This window comes from Schistocerca piceifrons, chromosome 2, assembly GCF_021461385.2.
Source record: "Schistocerca piceifrons isolate TAMUIC-IGC-003096 chromosome 2, iqSchPice1.1, whole genome shotgun sequence".
In the NCBI taxonomy this organism is placed as follows: Eukaryota; Metazoa; Arthropoda; class Insecta; order Orthoptera; family Acrididae; genus Schistocerca; species Schistocerca piceifrons.
Window position 1 is genome coordinate 190,331,958 of NC_060139.1, and position 16,234 is coordinate 190,348,191.

Genomic DNA, 16,234 nt, shown 5'->3' on the forward strand with positions numbered 1-16,234 from the left:
TTTACAAATCTAATCTACAAAAATCCCCTTTGTCCACATCCATACTTCGAAATGTTCCCACACTAAATCCCACTACATAATTCGCTAAACAATTATCTTCATATTAACCTTAAACCACACTCACGCATCATTCATACTGCTAAAACACATTTATAACATTTTACATAGACAAAAAGACATAATAACACTTTATGAAAATACTAGAACAGTTTATGAAAAACATTCTATTAATTTAGTGCACTCTAGTGGTCACAATCGAAACTAAGTCACAGTCCCCTATCCAATACTGTCCTCTACCGGCTGATACATAAACTACGTGCGCGTCCAGTCTGGCGTCACCATCTGTCACTATCCAGCCCTGAGACACATCTCCCACTTAACCACCTCCAAGGCAGGATCGGTATACGGCGCTACGCCTCACGCGCACGGAACTCCATTCCACAAACTGGCATGCGGCATCTGTACGACACAATACATGCACGTTTGCGTCCTTGCATTCAACATTCTGGCAGGTATAGCGGTTATTAATGCACCAGAATTTGATATTTGCGCTTACATTAACCTGTGAAGTTGCAATGTTAGTCAAATATGTTACCTACAAAAACGTATTCCCGAAATTTTATTATTCTAGATTAATTATCTTTCATCATCATCATCATGTAAGACTGATTATGCCTTTCAGCGTTCAGCCTGGAGCATAGTCCCCCTTATAAAATTCCTCCATGATCGCCTATTCAGTGCTAACATTGTCACAGGTTCGAATCCTGCCTCGGGCATGGGTGTGTGTGATGTCCTTAGGTTGGTTAGGTTTAAGTAGTTCTAAGTTCTAGGGGACTTATGACCTAAGATGTTGAGTCCCATAGTGCTCAGAGCCATTTGAACCATTTCTAACATTGGTGCCTCTTCTGATGTTAAGCCTATTGCTTCAAAATCATTCTTAACCGAATCCAGGTACCTTCTCGTTGGTCTGCCCCGACTCCTCCTACCCTCTACTGCTGAACCCATGAGTCTCTCGGGTAACCTTGCTTCTCTCATGCGTGCAACATGACCCCACCATCTAAGCCTGTTCGCCCTGACTGCTACATCTATAGAGTTCATTCCCAGTTTTTCTTTGATTTCCTCATTGTGGACACCCTCCTGCCATTGTTCCCATCTACTAGTACCTGCAATCATCCTAGCTACTTTCATATCCGTAACCTCAACCTTGTTGATAAGGTAACCTGAATCCACCCAGCGTCCGCAGCTCGTGGTCGTGCGGTAGCGTTCTCGCTTCTCACGCCCGGGTTCCCGGGTTCGATTCCCGGCGGGGTCAGGGATTTTCTCTGCCTCGTGATGACTGGGTGTTGTGTGCTGTCCTTAGGTTAGTTAGGTTTCAGTAGTTCTAAGTTCTATGGGACTGATGACCATAGATGTTAAGTTCCATAGTGCTCAGAGCCAATCCACCCAGCTTTCGCTCCCATACAACAAAGTTGGTCGAAAGATTGAACGGTGCACAGATAACTTAGTCTTGGTACTGACTTCCTTCTTGCAGAAGAGAGTAGATCGTAGCTGAGCGCTCACTGCATTAACTTTGCTACACCTCGCTTCCAGTTCTTTCACTATGTTGCCATCCTGTGAGAATATGCATCCTAAGTACTTGAAACCATCCACCTGTTCTAACTTTGTTCCTCCTATTTGGCACTCAATCCGTTTATATCTCTTTCCCACTGACATTACTTTCGTTTTGGAGATGCTGATCTTCATACCATAGTTCTTACATTTTTGATCTAGCTCTGAAATATTACTTTGCAAACCTTCAATCGAATCTGCCATCACAACTAAGTCATCGGCATATCCAAGACTGCCTATTTTGTCTTAATCTCACCCAGCCAGTCTATTGTTTTCAACATATGATCCATAAATAATCTTTTGGTACTGTAATTTTTTTCAGTCTGTGTAAATTTCATGACTTTCTCTCCCAGCAGTGGAAATGAGATAGGGGAGGGTTCCGGAGTACTTTATGAACAGTGTGTGACGTGGTGACTGTGCAGGACCAGTGGCAGAAACTCTGTCAGTGAGAGGGGTGAGAAGCGGGCGCGTGGTCGCTGCCGGGGCGGCGCCTGCAGACACAGCGGCGGCGCCAACAGCACGCGGGGGCGGAGGGACGTGGCGGGCGGCCTGTGGGCGGCGCCCGGACGCCGCAGGGGCGGCGGCGGAGGCGGCACCGCGCAGCGCAGGTCAGCCGCCACAGCTGCTCGCTGCAGCTCGTCCACACTGAGATACCATTCCGCTGTTCAAGCCTTTCTGTCAACTGCAAGCACTCGATCATACTCACTCTAGTCACATTAAATATGACCTCCGCCTGTGTTGGACGTCAACAAGCATTAACCTGTCACAGACAGCAGGTGGCAGCACTAGCAGTGCAGGGTATACAGGGTGTTACAAAAAGGTACGGCCAAACTTTCAGGAAACATTCCTCATACACAAATAAAGAAAAGATGTTATGTGGACATGTGTCCGGAAATGCTTAATTTCCATGTTAGAGCTCATTTTAGTTTCGACAGTGTGTACTGTACTTCCTCGATTCACCGCCATGATTTCATACGGGATACTCTACCTGTGCTGTTAGAACATGTACCTTTACAAGTACAACACAACATGTGGTTCATGCACGATGGAGCTCCTGCACATTTCAGTCGAAGTGTTCGTACGCTTCTCAACAACAGATTCGGTGACCGATGGATTGGTAGAGGCGGACCAATTCCATGGCCTCCACGCTCTCCTGACCTCAATCCTCTTGACTTTCATTTATGGGGGCATTTGAAAGCTCTTGTCTACGCAACCCCGGTACCAAATGTAGAGACTCTTCGTGCTCGTATTGTGGACGGCTGTGATACAATACGCCATTTTCCAGGACTGCACCAGCGCATCAAGGATTCCATGCGTCGGAGGGTGGATGCATGTATCCTCGCCAACAGAGGACATTTTGAACATTTCCTGTAACAAAGTGTTTGAAGTCACGCTGGTACGTTCTGTTGCTGTGTGTTTCCATTCCATGATTAATGTGATTTGAAGAGAAGTAATAAAATGAGCTCTAACATGGAAAGTAAGCGTTTCCAGACACATGTCCACATAACATATTTTCTTTCTTTGTGTGTGAGGAATGTTTCCTGAAAGTTTGGCCGTACCTTTTTGTAACACCCTGTATAAAGCGGAAAACACTGCAGTCGTTGTCGTATTGCAAAAAAAAAAAAGAAGCAATTTAATTGGCATCCAAAGGGGAATGATCATTAGCTTTCAGGCCAAGGGTGGAAGCATTTCCGAAACTGTTTGGATTGCAAACTGTTCGCGTGGCGACGTGGTTGAAGATTACCGTGCAAGGCAAAATAGTGCTGTCCAAGCCTCGCGCCGAGGTAACTGTGGTGCACCATAGGTCATAGATAACAGCGGTGAATCACAGATGTGGAGATGCGCACAGGCGAATAGACATGCAATATATCGGCCAGGTGAACCAAGGAGCTGTCAACAGTGTCTCCTCGACGACATTCAGCGAACTTTGTTGTTTAGGGGCCTCTGCAGCAGGCGCTTAATTCACGCATCCATGCAAACTATGGTTCATTGGCGACGAAGGCTGGATTTTGTATCGCAACTGGACATCCACTGAGTGGTGGGAGGTGACCTTTTCAGATGAATCACGTTTTGAGCTCCATCAGACTGAAAGGAAACACCCTGCAATAACTGTCGAGAGGATGCAGGCCAGAGGAGGGAGCGTTATGGTCTGGGGAATGTTTTTGTGGCATTCCTGGGTCGATCTCGCCATTCTGGAAGGCACAATGGATCAACACATGTAAACATCTACCCTTGGGGGGGGGGGGGGGGGCAATGTACATATCTACATGATGTCTGTTTTTGATCAACATGGTGGAATCTACCAGGAGGACAACGCAATGTATCACACAGCTTGCAGTGCACGTACGTGGTTCAAAGAGCACAAGGACAAGTATACTGAACTCTTCCGGCCACCAAACTCACTGGCTTTATACCTAGTGGAGAAACTGTGGAACCAACTTGACTGGCCCGTTCATGCGATGCATCCTCAACAGAGAAGTCTTAGCACAGCTGGCCACGGCACTGGAGTTGAGTTGGCTCCACATCCTTGTCAGTACCTTCCAGAACACAATGAACTTGGTAGTACGTGCCCCCTTATTAATATCATGTTGCACTCCCTCTGGCTGAATTCATGCATTGGTTTGGTTGGGAAGAGTATTGTAGCGGCACTACCGTTTGCGATAGGATAAGTCGGTTTCGGAGCAATATTTCTGAGTGCGAAGTTACAGCCGGGCGCGGGCCTGTTTACAGTGAGTTACACTCACGAGCAGTTGTGAAGTAAAATGGAGGCCACAGGGCCGTAGAATCGCTGGAAAAAGCACACGCAGCGGTTTGCATGGCGCAAGTCACAGGCAGAAGGGGCCCACTGGCCAACCTAGGTGTTACGTGTACGTGATGTGGTGTGGTGCGTTTAGCAAAACAGAGGAGCACAGCCACATATAAATTGGTGCCGGTTCACTAACAAAGCATTCAAGTGTGGCAGCTCTCCTGGATGCAGTCTGGTCCCTTTAATCCCCCAAACCAACCAACCATCTCCTGGATGGCGGGGTGTGTCACACCACCAGCTCCACACAGAAGCAGATGAGGCATCAGCGTTGCAGTCCTCAGTGGGTCGCTGGTTCGACCCTCTGAGGCCGACACAGGGTCCATAGCCAGCCAGTGGCGGGCCAACGCATGGCTCACTACCATGGGCAGTCGTCTTGGCTCCCAACACGCACCAGAGACATCCAGGGCGAGGGCTGCAGATTCAGCTGCCGGATCGTGCCGTGATCCAAGCCACACCGGCAGGGATGCACGGCACGGACCAACTTGCACTTGTCAGCGGGCGGCGCTGAGGCAGCCATTCCGCGCCAATCTGTTTCGCAGATAGTAAAGTGGTGTCCTCCACATTGCAGGACCTAGTGACACAGACTGAGGTGAATGCGGCACTGTAGTTGGGAACAATAAATCACTTGGAAAGCTCGGACGAGTCTTAATACGGTGCCTTCTACCTCTTCCCACTAAATTTGGTTTTGCTGTCAGAAGTTGGTTCAAATGGCTCTGAGCACTATGGGACTTATCATCTGAGGTCATCAGTCCCCTAGAACTTAGAACTACGTAAACCTAACGAACCTAAGTACATCACGCACATCCATGCCCGAGGCAGCATTCGAACCTGCGACCGTAGCAGTCGCGCGGTCCGAGACTGAAACGCCTAGAACCGCTCGGCCACCACGGCCGGCGACAGAACTGTCACCTGCCATGATGATCCTGTGGCTTCAGAGTCTGAACACGCCGTAGATGATACGAGTACACCAATTTTTCAGGAACCCCAGATAGGAGAGTGAGACATGCCTTCTGCTACTGCTAGTCATCGCACACTGCTCCAGGCGTTTCTTCCACCAGACATAGCACACGGTCTTCCATATCAAGCGTGAGGACGGGGCGGGGCCTTCATCGTCAGTCCTCCGTGGTGCAAAAGGAACCTGTGTCCCCCAGACGCTGGGAAAGTCTGCCGAATAACTTATCGGAGGGTGCACTGCGCTGTGGACATTTTTCAGCGTAGAGGGCATGGGCCCGGAGGCTGTGTCCATTTGTGATATCGCAAAAAATACACTACTGGCCATTAACATTGCTACACCACGAAGATGATGTGCTACAGACGCGAAATTTAACCGACAGGAACAAGATGCTGTGATATGCAAATGATAAGCTTTTCAGAGCATTCACACAAGATTTGCGCCGGTGGCGACATCTACAACGTGCTGACATGAGGGAAGTTTCCAACCGATTTCTCATACACAAACAGCAGTTGACTGGCGTTGCCTGGTGAAACGTTGTTGTGATGCCTCGTGTAAGGAGGAGAAAAGCGTACCATCACGTTTCCGACTTTGATAAAGGTCGGATTGTAGCCTACCGCGATTGCGGTTTTTCGTATCGCGACTTTACTGCTCGCGTTGGTCGAGATCTAATGACTGTTAGCAGAGTATGGAATCGGTGGGTTCAGGAGGGTAATACGGACGCCGTGCTGGATCCCAACGGCCTCATATCACTAGCAGTCGAGATGACAGGCATTTTATCTGCATGGCTGTAACGGATCGTGCAGCCACGTCTCGATCCCTGAGCCAACAGATGGGGACGTTGGCAAGACAAAAACCATCTGCACGAACAGTTCGACGACGATTGCAGCAGCATGGACTATCAACTCGGGGACCATGGCTGCTGTTACACTTGACGCTCCATCACAGACAGGAGCGCCTGCGATGGTGTACTCAACGACGAACCTGGGTGCACGAATGGCAAAACGTCATTTTTTCGGATGAATCCAGGTTCCGTTTACAGCATCATGATGGTCGCATCCGTGTTTGGCGACATCGCGGTGAACCCACATTGGAAGCATGTATTCATCATCGCCATACTGGCGTATCACCCGGCGTGATGGTATGGGGTGCCATTGGTTACACGTCTCGGTCTCCTCTTGTTCGCACTGACGGCACTTTGAACAGTGGACGTTACATTTCAGATGTGATACGACCCATGGCTCTACCCTTCATTCTATCCCTGCGAAACCCTGCATTTCAGCAGGATAATGCACGACCGCATGTTGCAGGTCCTGTACGGGCCTTTCTGGATACAGAAAATGTTCGACTGCTGCCCTGGCCAGCACATTCTCCAGATCTCTCACCAATTGAAAACGTCTGGTCAATGGTGGCCGAGCAACTGGCTCGTCACAGTACGCCAGTCACTACTCTTGATGAACTGTGGTATCGTGTTGAAGCTGCATGGGCAGCTGTACCTTTACACGCCATCCAAGCTCTGTTCGACTCAATGCCAAGGCGTATCAAGGCCGTTATTACGGCCACAGGTGGTTGTTCTGGGTACTGATCTCTCAGGATCTATGCACCCAAATTGCATGAAAATGTAATCACATGTCAGTTCTAGTATAATATATTTATCCAATGAATACCCGTTTATCATCTGCATTTCTTCTTGGTGTTGCAATTTTAATGGCTAGTAGTGTATGTAAATACATATATAATACGTAATGTGGAATCGTTGTTAGCAAAAGTCTCGAAAAGTACTTGACCGATTTATTTGAAATTTTTACACGTTACTATAATTAACGTTCGGATGCAATTGGCTACATATTTTTTAATATACAGGGTGTTCAAAAAAGTGTCGACTACTTTGAGAGATGATAGTACTCACCGAAATAAGAAAAAGAAGTCCAATAAATATGCATCCGGAGCGCATACTTTCCCAGGTAAACACGTGTTTATAGGCAGGGCTGTGCGGACGCTTGGTTGCATAGATTAGCACCGTCATTGCATTGGCGCTCCGTCAAATGCGTAGACTACGTTAGTTTTCGTCGTATTTGTTTGCCTTACTGTACACTAGTGTCAACACTAGGTACGTATCATAGTGTTTCACTTCGTTCCAAAGACGAATTCACTTATATGTGTTTGCTGTTTGTACGTGCAAATGGTATAGTACATTTACATTTTCTCTCTTCCACCACTTGCTAGCGGCGGAAACCAACTACTCGACAAGTGAAACTGCGGATATGATACACTACTGGCCATTAAAATTGCTACACCAAGAATAAATGCAGATAATAAATGGGTATTCATTGGACAAATATATTATACTAGAACTGACATGTGATTACACTTTCACGCAATTTGGGTGCATAGATCCTGAGAAATCAGTACCCAGAACAACCACCTGTAGCCGTAATAACGACCTTGATACGCCTTGGCATTGAGTCGAACAGAGCTTGGATGGCGTGTACAGCTACAGCTGCCCGTGCAGCTTCAACACGATACCACAGTTCATCAAGAGTAGTGACTGGTGTATTGTGACGAGCCAGTTGCTCGGCCACCATTGACCAGACGTTTTCAATTGGTGAGAGATCTGGAGAATGTGCTGGCCAGGGCAGTAGTCGAACATTGTCTGTATCCAGAAAGGCCCGTACAGGACCTGCAACATGCGGTCGTGCATTATCCTGCTGAAATGTAGGGTTTTGCAGGGATCGAATGAAGGGTAGAGCCACGGGTCGTAACACATCTGAAATGTAACGTCCACTGTTCAAAGTGACGTCAATGCGAACAAGAGGTGACCGAGACGTCGTCCAATGGCACGCCAAATCATCACGCCGGGTGATACACCAGTATGGCGATGACGAATACATGCTTCCAATGTGCGTTCACCGCGATGTCGCCAAACACGGATGCGACCATCATGATCCTGTAAACAGAACCTGGATTCATCCGAAAAAATGACGTTTTGCCATTCGTGCACCCAGGTTCGTCGTTGAGTACACCATCGCAGGCGCTCCTGTCTGTGATGCAGCGTCAAGTGTAACCGCAGCCACGTTCTCCGAGCTGATAGTCCATGCTGCTGCAAACGTCGTCGAACTGTTGGTGCAGATGGTTGTTGTCTTGCAAACGTGCCCATCTGTTGACTCAGGTATAGCAATTCTAATGGCCAGTAGTGTATTAAATATATTTGAAATATATATAGCCTGTGTCCGTCAGAGTGTTCATTAGATCATCGTGTGATGATATGAAGCGAATGGGTCAAGAGCTCTTCGAGATTTTTAGAAATAACTGTAAACAATATTTCGTCTTAATATACACTCCTGGAAATTGAAATAAGAACACCGTGAATTCATTGTCCCAGGAAGGGGAAACTTTATTGACACATTCCTGGGGTCAGATACATCACATGATCACACTGACAGAACCACAGGCACATAGACACAGGCAACAGAGCATGCACAATGTCGGCACTAGTACAGTGTATATCCACCTTTCGCAGCAATGCAGGCTGCTATTCTCCCATGGAGACGATCGTAGAGATGCTGGATGTAGTCCTGTGGAACGGCTTGCCATGCCATTTCCACCTGGCGCCTCAGTTGGACCAGCGTTCGTGCTGGACGTGCAGACCGCGTGAGACGACGCTTCATCCAGTCCCAAACATGCTCAATGGGGGACAGATCCGGAGATCTTGCTGGCCAGGGTAGTTGACTTACACCTTCTAGAGCACGTTGGGTGGCATGGGATACATGCTGACGTGCATTGCCCTGTTGGAACAGCAAGTTCCCTTGCCGGTCTAGGAATGGTAGAACGATGGGTTCGATGACGGTTTGGATGTACCGTGCACTATTCAGTGTCCCCTCGACGATCACCAGTGGTGTACGGCCAGTGTAGGAGATCGCTCCCCACACCATGATGCCGGGTGTTGGCCCTGTGTGCCTCGGTCGTATGCAGTCCTGATTGTGGCGCTCACCTGCACGGCGCCAAACACGCATACGACCATCATTGGCACCAAGGCAGAAGCGACTCTCATCGCTGAAGACGACACGTCTCCATTCGTCCCTCCATTACGCCTGTCGCGACACCACTGGAGGCGGGCTGCACGATGTTGGGGCGTGAGCGGAAGACGGCCTAACGGTGCGCGGGACCGTAGCCCAGCTTCATGGAGACGGTTGCGAATGGTCCTCGCCGATACCCCAGGAGCAACAGTGTCCCTAATTTGCTGGGAAGTGGCTGTGTGGTCCCCTACGGCACTGCGTAGGATCCTACGGTCTTGGCGTGCATCCGTGCGTCGCTGCGGTCCGGTCCCAGGTCGACGGGCACGTGCACCTTCCGCCGACCACTGGCGACAACATCGATGTACTGTGGAGACCTCACGCCCCACGTGTTGAGCAATTCGGCGGTACGTCCACCCGGCCTCCCGCATGCCCACTATACGCCCTCGCTCAAAGTCCGTCAACTGCACATACGGTTCACGTCCACGCTGTCGCGGCATGCTACCAGTGTTAAAGACTGCGATGGAGCTCCGTATGCCACGGCAAACTGGCTGACACTGACGGCGGCGGTGCACAAATGCTGCGCAGCTAGCGCCATTCGACGGCCAACACCGCGGTTCCTGGTGCGTCCGCTGTGCCGTGCGTGTGATCATTGCTTGTACAGCCCTCTCGCAGTGTCCGGAGCAAGTATGGTGGGTCTGACACACCGGTGTCAATGTGTTCTTTTTTCCATTTCCAGGAGTGTATTAGTGTAGGTAGAAATATGTATTTATTTTCATATGTATTAAAATTACGTGTCCTACGTCTGTCCGAATGTTTGTTAGAGTAACGTTTAAAAATTTAAATTATATTGGTCAAGCATATTTTGAGATTATTGGGAAGAACCTTTTCCTTTATATGTTGTACGTACGAGGGTTGGAACTTAAATAGTGGCAACTATTTATTCACAACCGATACAAAAGAGTTACATTTTTGTATATGTTACTGTCCTTCAAAGTAGTCACCAGCGGTGTGTAGAACCCGTTGTCAGCGATGTAGAACGCGTAGTATACCGTTAGCAGAGCCTGTTCTGTTGATGGTGCGAATAGAGCGGTCTACTACCTGTCGAATCTCTGTAACAATTCTGAAGCGAATGCCACGAAGTGGTTCCTTCATCTTCGAGATCAAATCAAGGTCACAAGGGCTTAAGTCGTATTACTGTTCGTTTTTTGGAGCATCACCTGCGATCAGCTTTGCGAAAGAAGCGGCGGCACTTTCTGCGCAACCCACCCATCATTTTGCACGACAATGCGCTGGCGCATACAGCACAAGTTGTGGCTGCTCTGTTCGGTAGACGGAAGTGGAAAGTACTGTATAATCCTCGATACTCCCCGGACACCATACCCCATCCATATTGCTGGCAACGGGTTCTACATAACGCTGGTGACTACTTTGAAGGACAGTAACAGGTGCAAACATGTAATTCTTTTGTATCGGTTGCGAATCAGTAGTTGCCACTATTTAAGTTCCAACCCTCGTATAAGTACGAGGGCTGGAACTTTAATAGTGGCAACTATTTATTTACAGCTCGTACAAAATATATACGAGCTTCCAAGTTTTACTGACCTTCAAAGTAGTGTATAACCCGTTGCCGGCGATGTGGAAGTCGTAGGATACTCTTAGCAGCGCCAGTTGTGTTGACAGTTCGAGCGGCGAGGTCTATTGCCCGACGAATTTGTAGCAGTTCTGGAGCAAATAGCGTGAAGTGTTTCCTTCAGTTTAGAAATCGAGTTGAGCTCACGGGGGCTCATGTCAGGGGAGTGCAGTAGGTGGTATAGCACTTAGCAGCTTCATCAGTCAAACAAATCAGTAACAGCTTGCACTTATGTGCTTGAACACTGTCCTGCAAAATGATGGTCAGGTGCTGCAGAAAGTGTCTGTCTCTAAGCTGGTCGTAGGTTGTGTTCCAAAAATGAACAGCATAGAGACATAAGTGATAACACTTTCTGCATGACCTGACCATCATTTTGCAGGACAATGCTCAAGCATGTACAGTGCAATCTGTTACTAATTTGTTTGGCTGATGGGGGTGCTAAGTGCTATACCACCTACTGCACTCCCCTGACTTGAGCCCTCGTGAGTTCAACTCGATTTCGAAACTGATGGAAACACTTCACGGAATTCGTCAAGAACTGCTATACATTCGTCAGGCAATAGGCCGCGCCGCTCAAACTATCAACACAACCGGCACTGCTAAGAGTATCCTACGACTTCCACATCGCTGTCAACGAGTTATACACAATGCTGGTGACTATTTTGAAGGTCAGTAAAACTTTGAAACACGGGTCTATTTTTTACGAGCTGTAAATAAATAGTTGCCACTATTAAAGTTCTGACCCTAGTATATTAGAAAAATATACAGTCTATCTTCGTCCGAATGTTTATTAGAGTACCACATAGAAAGGAATTTTTGATAGCAGCAAAGGCTTTTTAAGCTGTAATCGTCGTAATCCAGAGGTAATTCACTGAGGTGACAAAAGTCGTGGGATAGCGATATGCACATATACAGATGGCGGTAGTATCGTGTAAACAAGATAAAAGAGGGAAATACATTGGCGGAGCTGTTACGTTCACTCAGGTAGTTCATGAGAAACACTTTTCGACGTGAGTGTGTGTGTGTGTGTGTGTGTGTGTGTGTGTGTGGAGGCTGGCTCTAAGCACTATGGGACTTAACATCTGAGGTCATCAGTCCCCTAGAACTTAGAACTACTTAAACGTGACTAACCTAAGGACATCACACACATCCATAACCGAGGCAGGATTCGAACCTGCGACCGTAGTAGTCGCGCGGTGTGTGGAGGGGGGGAGGGGGGTGTAATTATGGCAGCACGGCGGGAATTAACAACATCGGAATGCGGATTGGTAGTTGGAGATAGACGCATGGGACATTAAATTGTGGAAATCGTTTGGGAATTCGGAATTCCGACACCCACAGTGTCAAGAGTGTGCCGAGAATACCAAATTTCAGGCATTACCTCTCACCATGAACTACGAAGTGGCCGACGGCCTACACTTAACGATCGAGAGTAGCTGCGTTTGCGTAGGGTCATCTGTGCTGACAGACAAGCCACACTGTATGAAATAACAGCAGAAATCAATGTGGGACGTACGACGAACGTATCTGCTAGGACAATGCCGCGGAAAGTGGCAGACGACCGTCGCTAGTGTCTTCACTAACAGCCCGACATCGCCGACAGCGCCCTATTAGGCTGGTGACCATATCGGTTGGACCCCGACTGGAAAACCGTGGCTTTTCAGATGAGTCACGATTTCAGTGGGGTTCGAGTGTAGCGAGACCCTACGAAACCACAGACCCAGGTTGTCGATAAGGCACTGTGCAAGCTCGTGGTGGCTCCAGGATGGTGTGGGTTGTGTTTACATGGAACGGACTGTTCTCTGATCAAACTGAACCAACTGGGGCCATTTGCAGCCGTTCGTGGACTTCGTGTTCCCAAATAACGATGGAATTTTTATGGATGACACAATGATCCATGTAATTGAGCCACAGTTGTTCACGACTGGTTGGTCGAGCGGTGATCTGGCCAACCAGATCACCCAATATAAATCCCATCCAACATTTGTGGGACATGACGAGATTTCGGTTGGTGCACAAAATCCTGCACCGGCGACACTTTGAAACCTCCCCCTTGGTACGAAAACGAGAAAACTATGATTCCGCTCCTTATGTCGGATAGGCGTCATGGATATCCCTTCCGCGACTATCAGAAGATAGAAGAAGGAGATGCCAATCATTTTTTTCCTTGTTGCAGTTTCTTTGAAGCACAGCAAACCCAATTATTGCAAAACCTTGTGAAATCGGAGGTGCCCCATACAACATGTGCTCCAGTTTTATTACGTCATGAAGATCCTCAAATATATAAAACTCTTTTTTTTATCTGCGACATTTGAAGCATCCCCTTAGAAAAATTAATGAATTACTATGCTGATAAATCTCTTCCGTTATCTGATTTTCAAACAGCTGAGCAAAACTGAACGTACTCAGACATTCACTAAACTGACACCATATTTTTAGCGCAACGCAATCTGACTTTCAATAATCCCTACAAAAGAATGGCCCTGACTAACAATAACCTATGCCTTTCATGAATCACTTACCTCACAAAAATATTCGTTACTCGAACTACTGCAATTTACGTTATTTGATTTTCAAACAGCTGAGCAGAACTGAACGTACTCAGACATTTTTCTCTTTACTTATTCTCATCAACACTAAACTGACACACAATATTTTTAGCGCAACGCAATCTGACTTTCAATAATCCCTACAAAAGAATGGCCCTGACTAACAATAACCTATACCTTTTATGAATCACTACCTCACAAAAACCTTCGTTACTCGAACTACTGCAATACAGCGAGCGCCAATACTGCCAGCTAAATGAAGGATCCTAACTACTGAAGGCACTAACTACTGATAGGCACAATTAGCAAATGAAAGATTTTGATAGAGAACAAACAATGTATTTACCTTAATCGTGTTCAAAAGTGATGATATATGTATCAGTTCATGACATCCGGTCTTACAAATTTACTCTTTCTGATGGGCACACGTCTAGGTAGTCCACTCTCAAAAGTCTGCCATCTCTCTTCGCACATCCACCAGTGCTGGCGGCTCACCTCCAACTGCGCAACGCTACGCGCTGTTCACATCCAACTGCCCAACACTACACAAGCGAATATTCCAACAATGCCAACCAGTCGCAGACTGCACACAGCACAGTCAGTGATTTTCATACAGAGCGCTACGTGGTGTTACCGACATAAAAACCTAAACAGCCTACTTACAACTTTCGCGATTATGGGCGTCTCTAAAGGCAGCACGGCTCACAGTATTTCTGCAGGGGACTTCCAACAACTGTTGAGTCCACGCCAAGTCCAGCTGTGGCACTACGCCAGGCAAAAGGAGGTCCAACACGATGTTAGGAGGTATCCCATGATTTTTGTCACCTCAGTGTAGTTTGCACCTCTGGACATCACTTGACTGTTAAGCCTCGGATGAGCTTAAGCCCTTCAGTCAGCAGTGAGATGGAGTGAATCATTCCATGCTGCAGGCCCACAGCTTGGGCGCAGTTGCTGCAGGTGTACAAGATCCGGCCGGCGCTGAACTCGTCCCTGGTTGTGGTACCCCTGGGCCGCTGGGACCGCGCCAACGGCACCGCCGCGCTTACCAGCCCCAGGGCACTGGAGGCCAGGGGAGATCTGCAGGTACGTCACACACCCTGGCTGTACATCTGATCTACCTCCACCTCTGCACTCTGTCCACCACTGTAAAGCGCGTAATGGCAGAAACCTTTCGACGTGCAATATGCTAAGCATTCTTTCCTTCCATTCATAGGCACAGTGTGGAAAGAATGACTGTTTGTGCCTCTTTGTCCGGCCTCTCATTGGTCTAATTTTTTCTGTACTATCCCTGCGGGGCAGGTGCGTAGCGGCTGAAGAATAATTCTTCTGCCCTCTTGAAGTTTTCTAAGTATCTTTTTGGGGAATGTACAACGTCCTACTCACGCTTTCTGCCAATAGAGGTCTCTTTTACACTCTGTCGCCAGTTCAACCATCGTGACGCAACTCTTTGTATGTACTAGATGAACCGGGTTTTAGTGCGACTTGATATGGGCCGCACACACTTACACAGTATCCTAGCCGGCCGGAGTGGCCGAGCGGTTAAAGGCGCTACAGTCTGGAACCGCACGACCACTACGGTCGCAGGTTCGAATCCTGCCTCGGGCATGGATGTGTGTGATGTCCTTAGGTTAGTTAGGTTTAAGTAGTTCTAAGTTCTAGGGGACTTATGACCACAGCAGTTGAGTCCCATAGTGCTCAGAGCCATTTGAGCCACAGTATCCTACCGGGTGATCAAAAAGTCAGTATAAATTTGAAAACTGAATAAGTGACGGAATAATCTAGATAGGTACAAATTGACACACTTGCTTGGAATGACATGGGGTTTTATTAGAACCAAAAAAATACAAAAGTTCAAAAAATGTCCGACAGATGGCGTTTCATCTGATCAGAATAGCAATAATTAGCATAACAAAGTAAGACAAAGCAAAGATGATGTTCTTTACAGGAAATGCTCAATATGTCCACCATCATTCCTCAACAATAGCTGTAGTCGAGGAATAATGTTGTGAACAGCATTGTAAAGCATGTCCGGAGTTATGGTGAGGCACTGGCGTCGGATGTTGTCTTTCAGCATCCCTTCTGGTAACCCCAATGCCAATAATCGCACGGACTGAGGTCTGGGGACCTGGGAGACCAAGCATGACGAAAGTGGCGGCTGAGCACATGACAATCACCAAACGACGCGCGCAAGAGATCTTTCACGCGTCTAGCAATATGGGGTGGAGCGCCATCCTGCATAAACATCGTACGTTCTAGCAGGTGCTTATCAGCCAGGCTAGGGATGATGCGATTCTGTAATATATCGGCGTACCTCTCACCCTTCACAGTATCAGTTTTGCTGTCCAGCGCCATCTGTAGGACATTTTGTGAACTTTTTTTTTTTTTTGTTCTAATAAAACCTCATGTCATTCCAAGCATGTGTGTCAATTTTTACCTCTCTATTTACATTATTCTTGGTTTATTAAGTTTTCAAATGTATACTGACTTTTTGTTCACCCGGTAGTACGAGCCGTACAAGCGTTTTCTATCCAAACTCTTTTCTAAACGGTGTATGGTTTCCAAATATCCTACCAAAGAATTGCAGTTTGCTTTTTCTTTACCTACTACTTATTATTATTGATCATTCCACTTCATATCTCTGCAAGCAGCTTCGCGCAAAGACTCTGTAAGACA

The 16,234-nt window shown here is 47.5% G+C and overlaps 1 protein-coding gene across 1 annotated transcript in view; it reads left to right on the forward strand.

The window, feature by feature from the left end:
• Positions 1-16,234, forward strand: part of LOC124775237 (glutamate receptor ionotropic, delta-1-like) — a 121,930-nt gene that overhangs the window by 26,552 nt on the left and 79,144 nt on the right. Inside the window, exons 4-5 of the mRNA XM_047250075.1 lie at positions 2,031-2,216; positions 14,491-14,644. Of these exons, the coding sequence (XP_047106031.1) occupies positions 2,031-2,216; positions 14,491-14,644 (340 nt within the window). The remainder of the gene's footprint in view (positions 1-2,030; positions 2,217-14,490; positions 14,645-16,234) is intronic.